This window comes from Anarhichas minor, unplaced genomic scaffold (genome assembly GCF_050575085.1).
Source record: "Anarhichas minor isolate MPS153535 unplaced genomic scaffold, ASM5057508v1 ptg000017l, whole genome shotgun sequence".
NCBI classification, from domain to species: domain Eukaryota; kingdom Metazoa; phylum Chordata; class Actinopteri; order Perciformes; family Anarhichadidae; genus Anarhichas; species Anarhichas minor.
Genome location: NW_027466463.1, coordinates 13,857,133 through 13,875,206, shown reverse-complemented (window position 1 = coordinate 13,875,206; position 18,074 = coordinate 13,857,133). Strand labels below are relative to the sequence as shown.

General features: G+C 41.7%; 2 protein-coding genes across 3 annotated transcripts; both read right to left on the bottom strand.

Annotated features, from left to right (window-relative positions):
• Positions 1-394: 394 nt before the first annotated feature.
• Positions 395-8,436, bottom strand: dbf4b (DBF4B-CDC7 kinase regulatory subunit). 2 transcript variants are annotated; one of them, XM_076093774.1, is made up of 12 exons: positions 8,305-8,436; positions 7,213-7,413; positions 6,612-6,803; positions 6,437-6,487; positions 6,273-6,342; positions 5,985-6,049; positions 5,733-5,763; positions 5,597-5,642; positions 4,473-4,601; positions 4,226-4,364; positions 3,985-4,118; positions 395-3,877 (listed from the first exon to the last, which is right to left on the bottom strand). In XM_076093774.1, exons 2-12 carry the CDS (start codon positions 7,360-7,362, stop codon positions 2,413-2,415), a joined length of 2,472 nt encoding a protein of 823 aa, XP_075949889.1. In that variant the 5' UTR covers positions 7,363-7,413; positions 8,305-8,436; the 3' UTR covers positions 395-2,412. The 2 variants fall into 2 exon arrangements, with proteins under 2 accessions (XP_075949889.1, XP_075949888.1); XM_076093773.1 differs by having other exon boundaries at positions 7,213-7,416; positions 8,305-8,426.
• Positions 8,437-10,051: 1,615 nt separating this feature from the next.
• Positions 10,052-11,401, bottom strand: LOC142951900 (gap junction gamma-1 protein-like). Its single transcript, XM_076093776.1, has one exon. It carries the CDS (start codon positions 11,399-11,401, stop codon positions 10,052-10,054), a length of 1,350 nt encoding a protein of 449 aa, XP_075949891.1.
• Between the last annotated feature and the right edge of the window lie 6,673 nt (positions 11,402-18,074).

The window sequence follows — 18,074 nt, the reverse complement described above, 5'->3', positions numbered from 1 at the left end:
AACCCCTGATAGTAGACTCCACCAACTAAAGAATGAATAATAACATCGTATTTCTGTCTGAATTAGGATTATGTTAATTATTTAAAATTAAGATACATTTATGTTACATAACACGTCTTAAATACATTTGATATGGAGTTTCAATCGGTTTTTTCCCCCCTTTATTAATCATAGCAATAAAGCAAACATAATCAAACATATATTAATCATTGGCTTTGCCTAATGGCAATTGTTTTTTGTCATCAGTGAACCTGGTGACTTTTACATTCCTAACTATAAAGATCGGTGGTCTGGATCCCAAAAAGGAGTTTTAGGATTAAATTTAAAAAGTAACAAGATTATTGTGATACAAAAAGAAAATGAATATTTATGTTACACCCCAAAACAAACCATATTTTGGACTTCACTCTGGTTTTTATTTTTTTGTATACAGGTCTCTTAATATTCTTTAAACTAACATACTTTGGCTGACCTGAACAACTTTCTGCCAGTTATAACAGTTTTGTTTCTTGCACTTGAGAGATAACTTTATTACCTTCTCAATGGTATGAAGTTGGCCGCTGAAAAGCACAATGTCTGAAACGTCAACAGTTAAATCACATTCTGATGACAGTTGGTGTTTTTTTCAGTCAAATCTGATCAAACCAGACACACAGTCCTGATGAAGCAGTTTAGTTTGTGACCGTTTAACGCTTATCATAATGCTATTCTAAATGTAGGGTACCTTTTCTTCTAATTAGTGTGCATTTATATAGAGATTGTACATTTATTCTGGAGCATGGAAACAGCAGCTGGCAAAACGATAAACTTTGAACTAACTTTTAAGCCAACATGGAGAAGAAACATTTAGTTAGGCCTACTGTGAACATCTGTAAAGGAAGATCGTAAATGACGAGAGCTGGTGATTGAACGTTTATATTCAGTGTTCACAGAGCGCTGAAAAGACTAATCATTAATTTAAAGATATAACTAGCTTTAATGATCAAAAATGACTGCCAACTACAATCCATTAACCCCTCACACAAAATCTGTCTGTGGACGGACATGTCAAATACTTAGACCAGAATATTTGGTATTTTGAGCTTTGTTTCTCACTTGAACCCTAAACTTCCAGTTGGAAATGACACCTCACTAGACACAACCAAACCACATTCCTTTCCAAAAAATAGTCTCCTAAATTAAAGGTGGTTTTGGCCAGGGTCACTCATACACGGGCTCCTTTCATTTCAACAAATCTGGAGAGCCGAGGGTTACGCAACAAGGCTCGGAGATGAGATATCAAATATTGTTTGTGTCAGCTGGAAGCTGGGCTGATGAGCCAAACAGGACACATCGACCCACTGCTGTCCTTGCCTCATCCTTCCCTTCCCATTCAGCTCTCCTTTAGCCTACACGCAGAGTCAGCACTTATTTAAGCCAAGAGGGGGGAGGGGGAAATTACACTCCGCAAACCCCAACTTTTCTTAACTTTGCTTCACCTGAGCAACAACCTTTTCTTAACTATGCAACAGAAAATGTTTATGGTTCAAAACATTTATTTAAAAACACTGTACAAGAATTTATTTCACATAGAGAGCAGCTATTCTTCCACATACTGAAATCATGTGTGATTTATCTTTGCTTGTCGCATTCTGCATGTTTGTTTTAAAAGTCCATGTAAGATATTCAGAAGGTGGGATTTTGGACATTTTAGTTTTGTCTGTTATGATGAGCAATGACAAGTCTTTGACGGCAGGTTCAAACACTAACAAGAGAGGACGATGAACCTCCCTGTAGCTGCAGCACACATACCGTGAAGCAGCAGTCTCCCCTTGACAAAACAAGTCCTTTGGCCAACCTTCAAAAGGTGGGAAATGCAATTTTACATTAATCGGAGAGATTTCTGTCCCACAGGTTGCGCGAGTCCTCCACTCTACCAACGCCTCATCAACGCCGGCGCGAGTGGGATCTGATCCAGACACAGCACTTACAGTAATTGAGTAATGCCCCTTTCAGAAAAGCCTCATTAAATTCTCTATACCGCCATATGTTCCCGGACATAGCTGCTGAAAGACTTCAGTCAGCACAACATATACGGAATACTGCTCAGGGTTCTGTGCACGAGGAGGATTAGGGGTCGAGAGGAAAAGCGATAATGGACGCTCTTCAAATTCCTGAGAATATGCATCCACTAAGTAACATCTACCTCAATAAAAAATAAGAGAAAATAGAAATCAGCACCTTAAAAATCAGCTTAATATAACATTTTAGTTTGCACTAAGATTTAAATATTTATTCAGTGTACACTTCATTCACTTATTTTGATGAGCTTAAGCGCTGCCAATTGTTTCCTCTCTGTTAGCTATGCAGCAGTTTGCACAGCTTCCAGGTAGCGGGTCTTGCAGTTCTTTAAAATGACCAAGACAATAACCGTCAGTGCTGAACCTCAACAATTTGTACCACAGTCCTGGAAAACGCTGAAGAGTCCACTTCTTCCCCGCACAGCGAGGCGGCTGGGGGTGACGGCTGAAGGACGGTGTGTAGTCGGGACTCGTAGCTGGTGTCGTGCATCCAGGTGCACGGCATGTGGAGGAGCTCCTTGTCGAGCTCGCGGCTCTGCTCGGTGGGCGACGGTGGAGCGGCGCGGGAAGGTCCGAGTCGTGACAGCAGGCCACAGTCCCAGTCAGAGTCTGATGATGATGGAGACAGTCTGGCTAAGTCTGGGATGAGGGCCGACTCGATGCACACCGAGGTGGAGTGGGACAGCGCACGCTGAGAGTCTTGACTTGAAAACGCACTGTGAGATTTTTCACAAGTCTTTGCTTTTGAGGAGAGTGGCTGTGACGGATGATCAGCAACAGAAGTGCCACCGTGACCTAAAATGTCGCTTTGATTTGTTTCCCGAGTGAAATTCTGTACTGTAGGAACACAAAACGTGGTAAAAGTCTGTTTTGAACAGAGTGCTTCCACAGTGCATGTGGAGCAAACCTTTGGGTTAAGACGGGACTGTATTTCCTGACAAGAGACTTTGTCAAATAACAAACAGCCCTCAGGTTTTGCCATAATGTCACTTTCTGGTTTGGCAGCTGTATGCACTTGTTTAATCCAGCTACGTCTGAAGCCAAATTCCGCTATAATCCTCCTCCTTTTGCTCCGGCTATGTTCTGGGCTGGCTGATCTACAGCGCTTTTTGGCGTTTGGCGTCGCCGCCATCTGTCGAGGGAGGGACCGAGATCTACGCGACAACAGCGTCGCACGCTCTAAACCATTGGTGGAACATATGATTTCACTTAATCCCAAAATACTTTCTTGATTTGATCCTTTTACTCCTTCTGCATTTGTCGAAGCCACAGAGGGAAAATGTGTTGTGGAGATAGGATCAGGTACACACTGAGACACACTTTCTCCAGTGTCCATTTCACAAGCGTGTGCTTCCTCAGCCTCCTCTGCAATGTACTGTTGAGGACTAAGGACAGGGGGCTCCGAGTACGGGCAGTGCGGCTCCATAATGTAGGAGGTATAAGGGACTTGTGGGCTGAGGACCGGAGGCAGGGAGTACGGGTCAGGGGATGGGGAGAAGCGTTCATTGTGAGCTTGTGGTTCAATATCCAAAACAGGCATTGCTGGACTTAATGCTTGAGGATGGATGTCAGGGAGCTGGCAGTCTGTGTTAGTACTGCACGGCTGGATGTCAGCAGGTCGAGTGGCTGGTGGATTTGGGATGGGAAACTGAACTCCTGGTGATGGGCTGGCAGGGCCAGATGAACAAGGAACCTTAGCAGGACTGGAGAGGTGAATATGGAAAGATGAACCGTGTCTATGCAAGGCCTGAACAGCATGCTCCGTCTCCGCATCAGTGAGAGGCTCCAGTTCACCGATGGGAAAAGGGGTTGGTGGTCTAAGGAAGGAAAGAAGAAAAAACATTTCAACACAGAAAACTCAGAAAAACAAGATTACAGGAATTTCACATCATTAGCACATTTCTATGCAATGACCAAAACTCACCGGTTCAGTGTTTCATCCGAGTGTTGAGCTGGATTGGGGTTAAATCCCGGCAGCATCTCAGTCATGAGTTGGTCCACCACACTGTAGTTTGAGGCATCCAGAACAAAAGCACGGTGCTGATCAGTCTGCAAGTGCTGCGAGGGCCAACAAAGACAACCAGTCACAGATGTAAACACAAGCCAAACAATGAACGCAAAAAATCTGTTAGGTGGCAACAAAAGTAATTCTTAAAGATTTCCACCTCCTCCAGATTAGTGAAGGGTTGATGACAGCATTCACAGTAAGACGCTTCCTTTTTGCGTGGCCTCCACGGTGAAGGGCTACAGTCGAGTGCGGTTTGAGATTTGTCCTCAATGCTGCTTTCAACCTTTTTCTTCTCCCTAATTTACAAAGAATGAACAATTAGGATAAATCCTTCATCATGGACTGTTGAACCCGATTTGTTTGTTGGAAAACAACACTTCTTAACATCCTTTAGTGAAACAAACCTTGTTTTATTCTCTCCTTGCTCTGACTGCTGATCAAACAGAGGAGGTGGAGCTTCAAAGGGACTAAAGCGGCCCGAGTACCACAGAGTGGGGAAGGCCATAGATTGCATATGCAAGGGCTTGTGTCTCCTGGTTAGATAACAAAACAACAGGAGTTAATACACAAAATCAAAAACAAAAACATTATTATCATCATCATCATCTTATTTTCTAATTAAAAATATTTCAATCCACTTTGCAAAATGTGAGATTAATCGGCTAACTCGGCTATCATTCAAATGTTTCAGATGTCATGGGTTCTCTTAGCCAGAGCACTTCAATTAAGTGAAATGAGAGGGCGAATGAAAAGACCTGTTAGCACATAGAGGTCCGCTGCAGGAACAGGCGGTGGAGCTTACAAAGCTTCATCGAATAGAAATTGTATCCGCTCGAGCGCCGGGCTCCTGGGGAGCAGCACCACTGAGGGGGGCTCTTCACATTACACGATAGGACTCCTCAACAGGTTCAATTAAGAAAATCATCTGGGCTGAAATGTAAACCTCCACAACTAGCACCCAGTGGGGTAAGGAAGGGCAGGAACACGGGGACAGGTCACTGCAAGTCATTATGCTTGAACTGCAAAAAAAGGATCTGATACTAAACCATTTATATTCATTTTGGAATCAAACACAGAATTAAAGAAGCTGTAACTAATATTTTACACTAAATCACAATATGAAAACAATGTGAACGGGGTCGCTTCAGGTCCCCTCGGCTTTAAGGAGTTTGATAGCGACGTTCAGCCGATTGGTTAGCTGTCCGACCCGCAGCTCTACTCTTTTGGTTCACTCTCACGGCTCTCATTGCATGTTTTCCAGATGCAAAACATAGCTGTTTCCAACCAGTTAAAAGCTCTACGAAGCCACTGTGGCTTCTCAGCACCAAACAGCAGACAGACACACACACACTCGGGGACTAGCTGCTGAACACAGTGGAGCATTTAGCAGCTTAAGATTCAGATATTCAGACAGACGGTTGCTGTTTCCCAAGTGCACTGTTACCTTTGGATTTAAGTCGCCCCACCCCTGCTACAGAGGAAATAAAACACAAAAAACAAACTGCTCTGAATGAGGGATGAAAGTCACCTGCTCATGTCTTCAATTTTAAGATAGGGAGCCCTCAACGCTGCAGCTGTGGACCAGGAGAACAGACAATTAAAAAAGCACTTATACTGTGTTGTTGGGAAATAAAGACATTAGCAGCACACATGCATAAACTAACCTTTGACAACATGTTGTTTGGTGGAAGTCCTCTGCATTAAAAAAGAAAGAATTCAATTAAGACTCATCAATAATAAAGAGAAAAGGCTGATGTACATTATAATCCCTAACAAAGTTTATCACATTTTAATGGGAACTATCTTTTCAGAACTGTTAACTTGTCACTAATTAATTCATAAATCATTTACTTGCTTGTTTTTTAAATGTAAAACTATTACATTTGAATGTCTGATGAAGTGAAAAGACATCTTACCTCCGGCCTCTTGTGTATAGCACTGAAGCTCTCTGGAGTCAACTGTTTCAAATACAAAAGGACATCTGATACAACATTAAGGAACAACAAACCTCCACACACTTTCTAGGTTAAGAATGTGACATTTCTACGCTGGTTAACAGCAGGCTTCTTCAGCTGGTATCAGTAAGACACAGTAAGCACTCGCATGGTGCCATCTGCTGTGAGCAGAGGATCACTGCACTACAGCGGTGAACGAATATAAGACAGATTAGATTTGCATAATCACGTTATTAGTCAAAAGGATACCGTCCACGTACAAAATCGTCACTCCCCATGATCGTGCATTGGCCAAAACACTGGTCCCCTGCAGTCGCTCCTACAATACAGATCCATCAGAATAAAGTCACGATAACAAACCACGTCAGTCTTCAGTATATCACCGATATCCACCACAAATAAAGCCCACTCACATTGTTGCGAATGGCTTTTTCCAGCAGGGCCTTCCCACGGCTGCCACAAGCCTGAAGAGAAACGGTAATATGTAGTATTTTCATATTTCTTATATAAATGTGTAACAATTTACACAAGTAATAGAGCCTATAAGCTGTAAAAGGATTTAAAACGTGCATGGGTGATGCTTTGTACCGTTGGTCTAGGAGTTCCTGGTCTCCGTTTGTCACTGCTGAAGACGCACTCTCGCTGCATTATAGGACGCTGGGCTTCTTCACTCGTCCCCTTTGTCTCCGCTTTAGTGTCGGTACACTTCTGCTCCTTCGGGCCCTCTTGGCTTTCAGTCACGACAAAGCACACGTCCTTGTGCAGGAAACTCTCGACCCTCTTCAGAGAAAGAAAAAAACAAAACAGCATCTGCTCATCAGTTTCTGCTGAGAGACATCTGTCATAGTCAGACCTTCGTCTTTTTCTTTGTGAATGTGAATCTGCAGATTATTTTCTATAAATATTGATTAATCGTTTGGTCTATAGAACGCAAGAAAATAGTGAGAAAAGTCCAAGTTGATGTCTTTAAATGTCTTCTTTTGTCATTCCAAAACCCAAACATATTCAGTTTTATGTGACATTGAACAGAGAAAAGCAAGGAGTTTCCATATTTGAGAGGCTGAAAACAACATTTGCTGTCGATTATGCATGAAAAATTACTTGATAACTATTTTGGTAAAACGACGAATCGCTTATCAAAATAGTTGTTGATTATTCAATTAGGCATGCTGCCTTTACACATGCTCACCCCTCCCAGAAGAGAAACGGCCTCCAAAAGCAGGGCTGTTGAGCGTTTCTTTAGACTGTCCAAGTAGAAGGTCTTCCCCTCCAGCTTCTTCTGCCCAGGACAGAGTGAGCCCAGGAGGCCTCGCTCCTCTGCACACTGCTGGTGCTGCATGATCCTGGTGCAGTAAAGGAGCGTACAGCTTCACAGACAAACACCAGGATCCTACTTAAGAAAAGAGAACAGAACATGTGTTAATTAAAATGTTATAATTCTGCATACACATTTGACAGAGCACTAATAAAAACAATAGCGACGTTATGTAATGCAAGGTCTCCCCTACTGTTACGCAAGAATACATTGCATCATACTGCTGCTATTGAGCCAAACACAATCCCATTTTTTATCTATCTATATATATATGATCATGTTATATTCTTGATATTATTTTATCTCATTCCACTCTCATTTCTCACATGTCAATCTTTCTAGTCATTACATTTGTGAAATACTATTAAGAGATAATGTCACATACTTTTACACACAATTATAATTTAATATGCATACAGCACAATTTATGTCATCGCTTTTGATCTTACAACTTACTGTCATTTCCATCACCTCATTGTCATTCTATCTTACCATTGTCATTCTATCTTATTACCATATTATCTTATTTTATCTTGTATATGACTAACGTGAGTGCTCATATATGAGATTAGTGCTTTTATTACTGAGCTGACCCCGTTCTCTTAATAACAATAACAAACGTACAAATGAATAAAATGACATGCGGTTTCCTCTCTGTTGTCAGATTGTGGTAAAGTTTACAAAGACTAACGCTAAATGTAATAGTTTACTGAAAACAAGGTTGCGGCAATCTTACAGTGAGACATCGAAACATTCTGTAGATAAAGCATGTAAAGTTAGTTTAACTACTACAACAGCGCAATATACACATTATTCACCTAACCTAGTTAGCAAACCTAGCTGTTTTAGTTAGCATAAGCTGACTTTAGCTAGCTTAGCTTTCCTCGATATAAACGCCTGGGCCCACACAAAAAGTTTGTAATGAGGTTTAATATTCGTCAAAATAAATAAATATAACCCACTTACGTTGTAATAGTGTGCTGGACAACTGCGATAAAGAATTAAATGCTTTTGATTCACTATAAAAGGTGCTCGAGGAGCAACCGCCGCTTTTTTAAAAACACTGGCGGAGAGACGTGAACGTAGCGTCAACGTCACTTCCGGGAAAAAACGCTCTGCCATATAGATGGTTGTATATCAAAATATTAGTTGTACTGTAGGTGATTATCTATTTTATCATTCAGTATTTATTTAAACTAAACCCACTATTGAAATTGAAAAAATTGCCAAAACATTTGAACACAATTGCCCCAGCCATGTTTTGCTGCTTTCAAAATAAACAATAAAAAGTATATTCGTGTGCTTTAATAAAAGGGGTGAAATTGTTTTTGAAAAACTAATATAATCGCTTTCTATTACCTTAGCTGTCAACGTGTAACATTAACTGAAACACGGATCATTTTAATCTTTGGGGATCAAAGCCTCAGTCTCATTGAAGAGGAAGATAGTTAAAATGTTATCCCTTGCTGCCCAGCAGGGGGCAGTGTGTCTGTAATCTCATTCCACCCATTGGAGGATTCAAATTTACAATACTTGTTTTATACTGTCATGCCACCATAATACTTATATGTCAGACACAGAATACATAACAAATACCAATTCATTATTTTTGTTCAGAAAAATACTGTTCACAAAAACACTGGCACAGTGCAAAAAACTAGCATTAATGAAATCTGCAATTAAAAGTATTTATTGATGACAAAGAACTCTTTATACCAGGCCTGAAACAAACATACAACAGACACTGATTGTTTCATCATGTCAATATCATAAACTACTGGTGCAGACAGCCTTCATAGCAAGAACTTCAAACAAACAAAAAACATGTTGAATTGTAACAGCTTGACAATAAGACACTGACAACAGTTCAAACAACAGAGTTAGGTCATTATATTTTGCTAAACACTTCCATTGAGCTGCTTTTCTCGCTCCAAAACACCCACAGAAAACACTGTAAAACTACCAACTGAACCCATAGTCTCTCATTTATCTTCATCCACATCAAACCTGGTTTGGTGAAAATATCAATACAGCTTGCATACTCAGAAACAACATTGTTAACCCCTGGACAGCAATGAAACTAGTCACACAGAGAGTAGGATTTAGCTTCTGCTTTCAGTCCACAGTGATGATATATTTTGGGGGGTTAATGACGACATTATGTGACAGTTAAAGTGATGCAGAGTCAATAAGATGCAGCACATTGTTTAAGTAAGGCACCTTGGTTTACAGCATGGACGCCTCTGCATATTCACAGGGAATCAAACACAGCGCCAACATCTTCCTGCAAAAGCCATTTAACAAAATATACAAAGTTATTTTCATACGTTTTTATATTGTTTACAGCGGCAACAAACATTTATCCAGCTTTGTCACGGACTGGCAGAAGGCCCTGGGGCGGTGAGTATTCCTATATATAATATATATGTAATATATCTGCATGAGTAGGCACCATTTATTACCATTGGGGATGTTTAGGTTTATTTTTTGTGGCCAACTGTTAAATTGTTTGATCCTCACATGACTTAACAGTGGACACTATCAATCACTTATAATCACCAAACTATTATAATGGTATGAATACTACTGAAAAGAATCTAAACTAGGTGCCGTGTCCATGTTTTACACACAGTACGGACACACAAACATAAATACATTTTGGTCTGAGAAGGCTTTGCATTGTTTTAAAATAACAAAAGTCTCAGTCTGTATTTCAGATCCACTCAGAACCCTTTATGACTCCATATTTGCTGCTACTGCTGGTGCTGCTGCCTCTGTTAGCGTCTGCCTTGCTTGAGTGTTTGGAGGCCTGCCGGTGTTTACGATCACGGTGAGGCTTGCTGTGGCTGTTGGCCGGACTGTCAGCCTCCAGCTTGTTCTGAGGCTGACGGATGTCCTTGTGAACACATCTGGGGGCATCTCCCATCCCTGCTGTGCACATGTTTTCACCGTTATTGGTGTACTGCTGACGCTCCTCTTCGGCAGTGTTCACGTGGTTCTGCCGGCATGACATCTTGGCGTTAGTGATGTCGGTGATGGGTAGTGGCTTGTCGTGGTGCCCTGTAGATACCAGAAGAGGCTTGATGGCGACGTTGTACCCAGGTGGAGCTGATGGTGCATTCCAGGAAAAAGGGTAGCCTCTGTAATCATCTCCGCTCAGTCCTTCGTCATTGAGAGCTCCTTGTGCCCGCGTCAGCCCGTACAGCTCATCGTCGGGCAGCCTCACCCGGCGGGAGCGTACGATCTCACAGATGGTACCGATGCCCAGGTGAAGCATCTCCCATATGTTGAGTGCCAGACAGAGCAGGGAGACTGCGTACATGATGAGGAGGAAGATCGTTTTCTCAGTGGGCCGGGACACAAAGCAGTCCACACTGTGAGGGCAGGGCTGGTCTGAGCACACGTAGGTGTGAGGCACAGCGAATCCATACAGGGCGTACTGTCCACACAAGAAAGCCACCTCCAGCAAGGTGCGGGTCAAGAGCTGAAGGACATAAATACGCATGAGTCCATCCTCCTTGATACGCTGGCGCCCGTCATGGCGCACCTTGACCTTTATTAGCCTATCGCCACTGTTTCCTTTCACCGGTCCACCGCCATCACTCTCCTCCTCCGCCATCTCATAGATCATCGGGTCTTCTTCCTGGTCATCCTCGGCCTCTTCGATGCCCCTGTGCTGCTTTCTGCCTGCGAGATAGGGCTTCCTGGGCTTCCTCTGCGAAAGTCCGATCACTCCCCCACTGTCCGTCTGCTCCTCCACCCGAGCAATCTTGTTGACGGCATAGCCCAGGTACATGAGCGAGGGCGTGGCCAACAGAATGATCTGGAAAACCCAGAAGCGGACGTGCGAGAGCGGGGCGAAGGCGTCGTAGCAGACGTTCTCACAGCCCGGCTGGCCCGAGTTGCAGACGAACTTGCTCTGCTCATCGTAGTAGATGGACTCCCCTCCTACGGCCGTCAGCACGATGCGGAAGACGATGACGACGGTGAGCCAGATCTTGCCCACGAATGTGGAATGGTTGTGGATTTCTTCCAGCAGGCGAGTCAGGAAACTCCAACTCATGATAGCTGCAGGGAAACTACAGTGAGAGGCCACATACACCTCCTGTTACTTCCCTGCGGAGAGAAAAGCAATGATGAAACCCACATTAATACTAACAATTCATTTAGACAGACTCATTACAGACAAGCCACATATCTACCCAGAACTTAGTATAATAAATCACCCTTTCCTTCTTAACAGTGTCTAATATGTGGAGAGAAAAAACAAGAGTATTTATTAACCTGTCTTTTTGTGTGTGTCTCTCTTTCCCCCAAACACAGAATAAATCGACACGTTTTAATTCTGCAAATGATGACACCACACACTCTTCTGCTGTATTAACAGAGTATTTTTGTCAGAGCACCTTTGAGCTCTTTGTCTTTCCTACAGTGAACAGGGTGAATTTCTTCACAATACCAACACGTTCATCCTTGATTCTTTTAATAGCTACGCCCCAAAGCTCATGTCTAAACATACCCTTGGCATGAGCACGCAAAAGGAAGACTAATGATAACGATGGAATGTGTAACCATAATTGTTAACTGAACATCCCCAATTAAATGAGGTTGTTACTATGTCTGACCGTCCAGATGTTCCGTAATTCACAACACTTACAGTTATACTTATTACAAATTGAGAATAAATTATTTTCAAAAGTTGTTTTTCTTGATTTTTATATCATGCAAAACTCTGGCAACAACAGATTAAAATGCATTTACACCAGTGCATATATAGCTATCGATGCCATGCCACTGAAGATGTCTCTCACTGACACATCATTTATAACACACTGACACACTGAGTCAGTGTGACATTCTATTTAAAAAAAGAAACAAAAAAAAAATGAATATGAAACCCAGTCCAGCTGCTGGTAACATGCTTCCTTATGTCTCACTCTGTAGAGAAGTCCTGACTGTCTCATTAAGAGTCACATGCCCTCTAAAACTGCACATCTGGCCATGTTGTGTAATGTACTATTTGGAGGGCCAGTAGCACAGCTATCACCACCCAAAGTCTCGTGGATGGCAAAAACTGGAAGTAATCCTTCAAATTGCTCATTTTCAGGTCAGCTCATCGGCAAAGAAAATCATGGTTGTGCACAGGAACACAGAGAAAAGCTAATTTAAACATCAAATCAGGTATTTTAGTTCATAATCCTATGTAAGACCTAACTTCAGGAATGCCTCATGCAGTTGTCCGATCAGGCAAGTGAAAAATAAAACATTTAATTCAGCTATTTCAATGGTTTGGTGGTGGTGAAAGCCACTACTCTACGAGCTAACCCAGTAGCACAAATACGGCAGCAACGACAGAGAGAGAGGCAGCGGGGAAACACCGTCTGGAGCCGGAATATGTTCTGTGAATTAAGGGTTTGAGCTTCAAATGAAGTGTGTTTAAGATGACCCACGTTGCTAGTACTGCCACATTGAACGTCTGAAGGTGATGCATTGCATTTTCCCCAGATGTCTCCCAGCCTCAGACCAAAAGCCTCCAGTTTCCTAAAGCGCCATTAAAATAACTATTTGAGGAGTGTTACTTTAAAGAGCAGCCAGCCTCGTACATGCCGATCTAAGAGAGCTTCAAGCTGTGGACGTGAAGGTTTGTGGTTTCCTTCAAAGCAGTCAAAGCGATGTTCTACCCGAAATCTATCTCATGAGTATGAAACACTCAACCGCTATTAACTTGAAAGGCGACTGTATAAAGTTTGCTGACAATACACTTCCTTTTTTTTTTAAAGCTATGTTTTGGGGGGTTTCTTGATTAGAGACAAACTAGAAAACTGACGGGTACCCTTTAGATCCCTAGGACATCAAGATGTTCCCCCGAAACTAGACTTCTACATAAATCAGTATACGTTTGCTACGACTTCACCGTTGAGCATTTAGTGCAGATGAACAAAGGGGGAAACAATGAAATCGGGTGGTAATAACTAGCAGACCTGAGAGCGATGACAAGAACAAGCAGATACAATTTCTGTCATTTTGATGCCTTCATTACTACGTTATCTACGTCTCGGCAAACTTACTTAAATAATAGTTCTGTCCCCAGGAAATGCTATCACGAAGGACTGCAAGGTTAATTACCCAAACGCGTCTCTCCTCACTCTTCATCCAGACATGGAGCCCACAGGGTACTTTATGGTCACACATCAAACCACATGGGACAAGATGTATAGTATGTGTATATACAACACAACTGGTCAGGTCATGAATTTAAAATTTAGAAGCCGACTTTATTTACCTTCACATTTCCCTTTATGTGGTTTTAGTAGGAAGGTGAACACACTGTATTGTGCCTCCTCTGCAAAATTAGCCTTTAATATTAGTGTATCTTTGTTTATCATGTAACATATTTATTAGGTTTTTTAGGTTAAAAACGGAGTAGACATAGTACTACTAACCCTTATTTCATAACAACTCCTCCTCCTTCTTCGCAACTACTAAAAATGATAGTGCTTCAGGTCTACTGAAGATTAATCATCAGTCTATCTATCTTTGCATGTTGAAGGGGAACTTATTACCTCTTTTTGTTTTATTTTTCTGATCCTCCTCGTTTTTCCAGCCAGAATTCAGAGACATTTCAAACTCCATGTGCCTGCAAGGAGAAAAGAGACGAGACCGCCATAAAACATACGTCTTATCAGATTCCTCACGGATTTTATGTTCGACATCTAGTTTAAAAAAATCTGAAAAGTATTTCATTGTAAAAGAAAAATGTAACATTTAAACAACAATTAAAGTGTTCCAACGTTTAAGCTCATATGTTCTTCTGATCTTCACTTTACCGGTGAAAACTTTCTGGAAATATAACGGTTAGAGTATTTTAAAACAAATACTACAAAAAGAAAAAGCATGCAAATGAATATTTTGTGCTGTACTTGGTATCCAATAAAAAAATAAATCTTATATATATATAATATATATATATGAATTATAGCAACGTTAATAAGGTAGCTAACCTGAAGCTTAAGATGAGGACAGACCCTCACACTGTTGTATGTGTTAAAGCGCATTAATGGCTATCAACACTTACAGACACAAGCTTGTAAACATTACAGACAAAGTCAACCAGTAGCTGCTAGGTAAGCTAGCTAACATTAGTAACAGTTAGCTAGCATAACTAACTTTTAATTAACGTTAACCTGGGAAATAAGAAGACAAATCCCATGGGATTTCTAACAATTCACCTTACCTGTTTTACCTGTAATCATTCCTCAAACACACATGTTAACAGGAGACATGTTTTCCTACCTTGCGGCATCCTCACCTTTTCGCATGCTCGTTTGGCGCCGCTCCTCCGTCAAAAATGTAGCGTCCGATCCGTTAAAACACGTCACAACCGGAGAGGTACGGTAACTTCTCTTGCATTTAAAAATGTTCTCAAAGTTGTAGGCGAGTGAAGATTTTGACTAAATTGAGTGTCGCATTGACTTTTGTCCCGGAGACTGGTCTGGAGAGGGAGAGAGCTTTGATTGTATGAGCAGAGGAAGACAAATGGGCTGGTGCAAGGCAAGGAGAAGGGTGTGTGTGTGTGTGTGTGTGTGTGAGAGAGAGAGAGAGAGAGAGAGAGAGAGAGAGAGAGAGAGAGAGAGAGAGAGAGAGAGAGAGAGAGAGAGAGAGAGAGAGAGAGAGAGAGAGAGAGAGAGAGAGAGTCAAGCATCATAAGGCAGTTTGCTTTATTGACGTTGTGCAAATGTATAAATGTCTGTACATAACATTGTCCAATAAATATAAATAATGGGGACACATTGGCTCTTAAAATATATTTATTTTTTCAAATTCATGCAAATAAATGCAATTTATGACCTCCAGTCAATGGCACACCTGCATTAGTTTCTCACTGCAACACTGGATGACAAAGAAGTCTCAATTGTGTGGGAAATATCAGTTGCACTACTATGTAAATACATCGTAGTTTTCCAAAGTATTGACATCTTTGTCCACTTGTCATCATGGACGTGTGTAAGATTATCTTGATAACTTGTTTGTTCACTCACAGTGCAGCAAAGCATGTAACAAATGTGTTGGAAAGACATGGCGGTACTCAACTTTTTGTATTGAGGTTCAAGTTTCTGGTGTCCTCCAGCTCAGACAACACATACTGTGTATTTACCACACTGTTGTCTTCAGACGGAGTCTGAGGCTGAACAGACACCAACACTTTGTTTCATCTTCTTCCATCAGGCTTACATCAGGATACAAATAAGGAGCTTGTCTGCCTTCTGCTATCAATTCCTCAACAAACTGCTCCGCCTGTAAAAACAAGCTGTATAATGTCATCTGTAGTCCTGGTCGGAGCTTTCTAAAGCAGTAGGAAATAACCCAGATGATGTGAACAGCCCGTGTACAAACTGGGGGTGTGAAGTTTGAAAGATGAGAGTTAACTGGGGCTCAGATAAAAAATGTGCTATATAATTGCATTGTGGGAACTTTCGGTAGTAGTGTTATTTTGACCCATATTGTTGACATTATGTGTCTTGTTAATCTCATATCTGTGGTGGTGTCAGGCCACATGACCATCCTTGTAAATGTGGATGTGTTCCCAACTGTGAGAAATCGTGTGACTCGTTCAGGACCATGACTTCTCACATGTATTTTCTATAGCCGGGCCTTGAAATAGCAGCCAGAAGTTTCTAAATGGAAATGGAACAAACAGCCTCTGCTGCTTCAAGTCCTTTAACTTTATAAGTGTGGTGCTAAATTGCTGGAGTACGCCTTTTAATAACGTCTTGGACTACTTTGCCAACAAAGGTTTGTTTCTTACCCTCCAAGATGAAGTATTTTATTATATCATACAATGTTTACATTTTCCTCAACTGCTACAGCTTCAGCAGAAAACTAATAAAGCTCCTCCCAATAGAGGGAGGGTTATCTTGTGATATTTAACCTCCTCAAGGATATGCCCATGGACATCAAACACTGTTTATCCTGTGGCTGATGACCTACAAGCAAAGGAATCTTAGTTTTATCTCCACCATTCCATCTCAAGGACACAAACGTCAGCTCAGGCCTCCCACACTTCCCTTGCCTTTCCATCTTCATTTGTTGCTAACTGACTGCCACCGCTCAAAGCTATTAGCTTGACTGTTGGCTGGGATTGTATTCTTAAACTATCAGCAGAGGAATCAAACACAGAGGAGTGGAACGAGCCTAATCAGCCTGATAGCGTTTTGGCATAAAAGTCCACATCCTAATTCAGAGTGTCCTCTTACAAGGCTCAAGTCCCTTAATGAAGTTATCTTTCACCTCCGAGGGTGTAATTGAATGGAGGGAAATCAATGAGGGTATCAATAAAAGCAATCATCGGATAGCTCTGCCAATTTAAAGCATTTTACCAGTTGAGTGTGTTCAGTTATTGCTGAGGGGAAGGGCTGTATCAGCTGGTATGTGAATATTGACAGGGAGGTACACCAGGAGGTCATTGCCGAGTTCAAGATCCTCAAATACGATTTGTCATCATTCTCCACAGATGTTAATTAGGTTTTCTATCCAGTCACTTACCGCTGGAGGTCATTGGAAATTGGGTCGGACAGCAAGTTGTCTTTTGCCTATTTAATCATAATAGACACAGCATGTACTCTTCCCCGAACAATGTCAGCCTCCATATGACCTAAATTGAAGGATCAATTCTGTTACAATCAATTGAGCTGGGAGTTGCAAAAGTCCATAACTAACGGAGAGGCTTTCCAAAGAGTGATGGCTTAATCATATTGGGGAAAAAAGAAGGCAATAAAAGCAAAGTAAGTGTTGGCTACAAGTGGTTTGTACAGTCATCTCTCGGCTGGTGACGGTGTCTTTAGAAGCCCTGGACTGACAAAAGGAAATATGTTGGTAGACAACAACAATGACATGGAGTCACCCGAGGGACCACGTGACAGAATACATCACAGAGAAGGAAACAGATGTGGGGAGAGAACAATGTGAGATTGGATGCAAAGATGACTCATGGAATGTCTTTATCTGATCTGACAGAAAGTCAAACCTTAAAGGAAGATGAGGGTATCGGAGAAGAGATAAAAAATAGTGGCTAAATGCAGAGGCAAGGTTATGGCAGGCAAAATGGACCCTAGAACAGACTGAATTCCATACAGGTAAGAAAGCTGAATCAACAAATTACTTGGCTGACTTCAGCAGCACGTCAAATTCACATGGTGACGTTGAGCACACACGAACACCTCCTGTCATCTCCGTCACCACAGCCTCGAGCCTCTGCTGTCGTACTCTCTGAGAGTTGTTCCATGAATTCACATCAGCACTGCTGTTTGCGCCGAAGGAAGCCTCGTTCTGTTGTTGTCAAATGTTTTTTCCTCATTAATCCAGTGCAACACAACTCTATGTTGGCCTGAATGTGCTTGGTTTATTGTTAGAACTGATGAAGTCTGTTACTGCACGTCAGCAAGTTTTGATGGAGAAATGTTAACATGGCGCCACCTTCTGGTCAAGAGATGTACACAGAAGTTATGTTCCTAAACTTTTGGGCCTGCAACTTGTCACCTTAGTGTGGACATGAGTTAGAGGCAGTTCACTTCAAAGAACTTTAGAGGCCCGAGGAGCTGAAAGTATTACTTTTATTTGCTTGATTTTATTTAATTGCAGTGGTAAATTGTTTTCCCATGAACAGCACTTTGTAACTTTGTTTTGACACGTTAAGAAACATCAACAATATGTCAATGTATCAGATTTAGCCAAAAGGC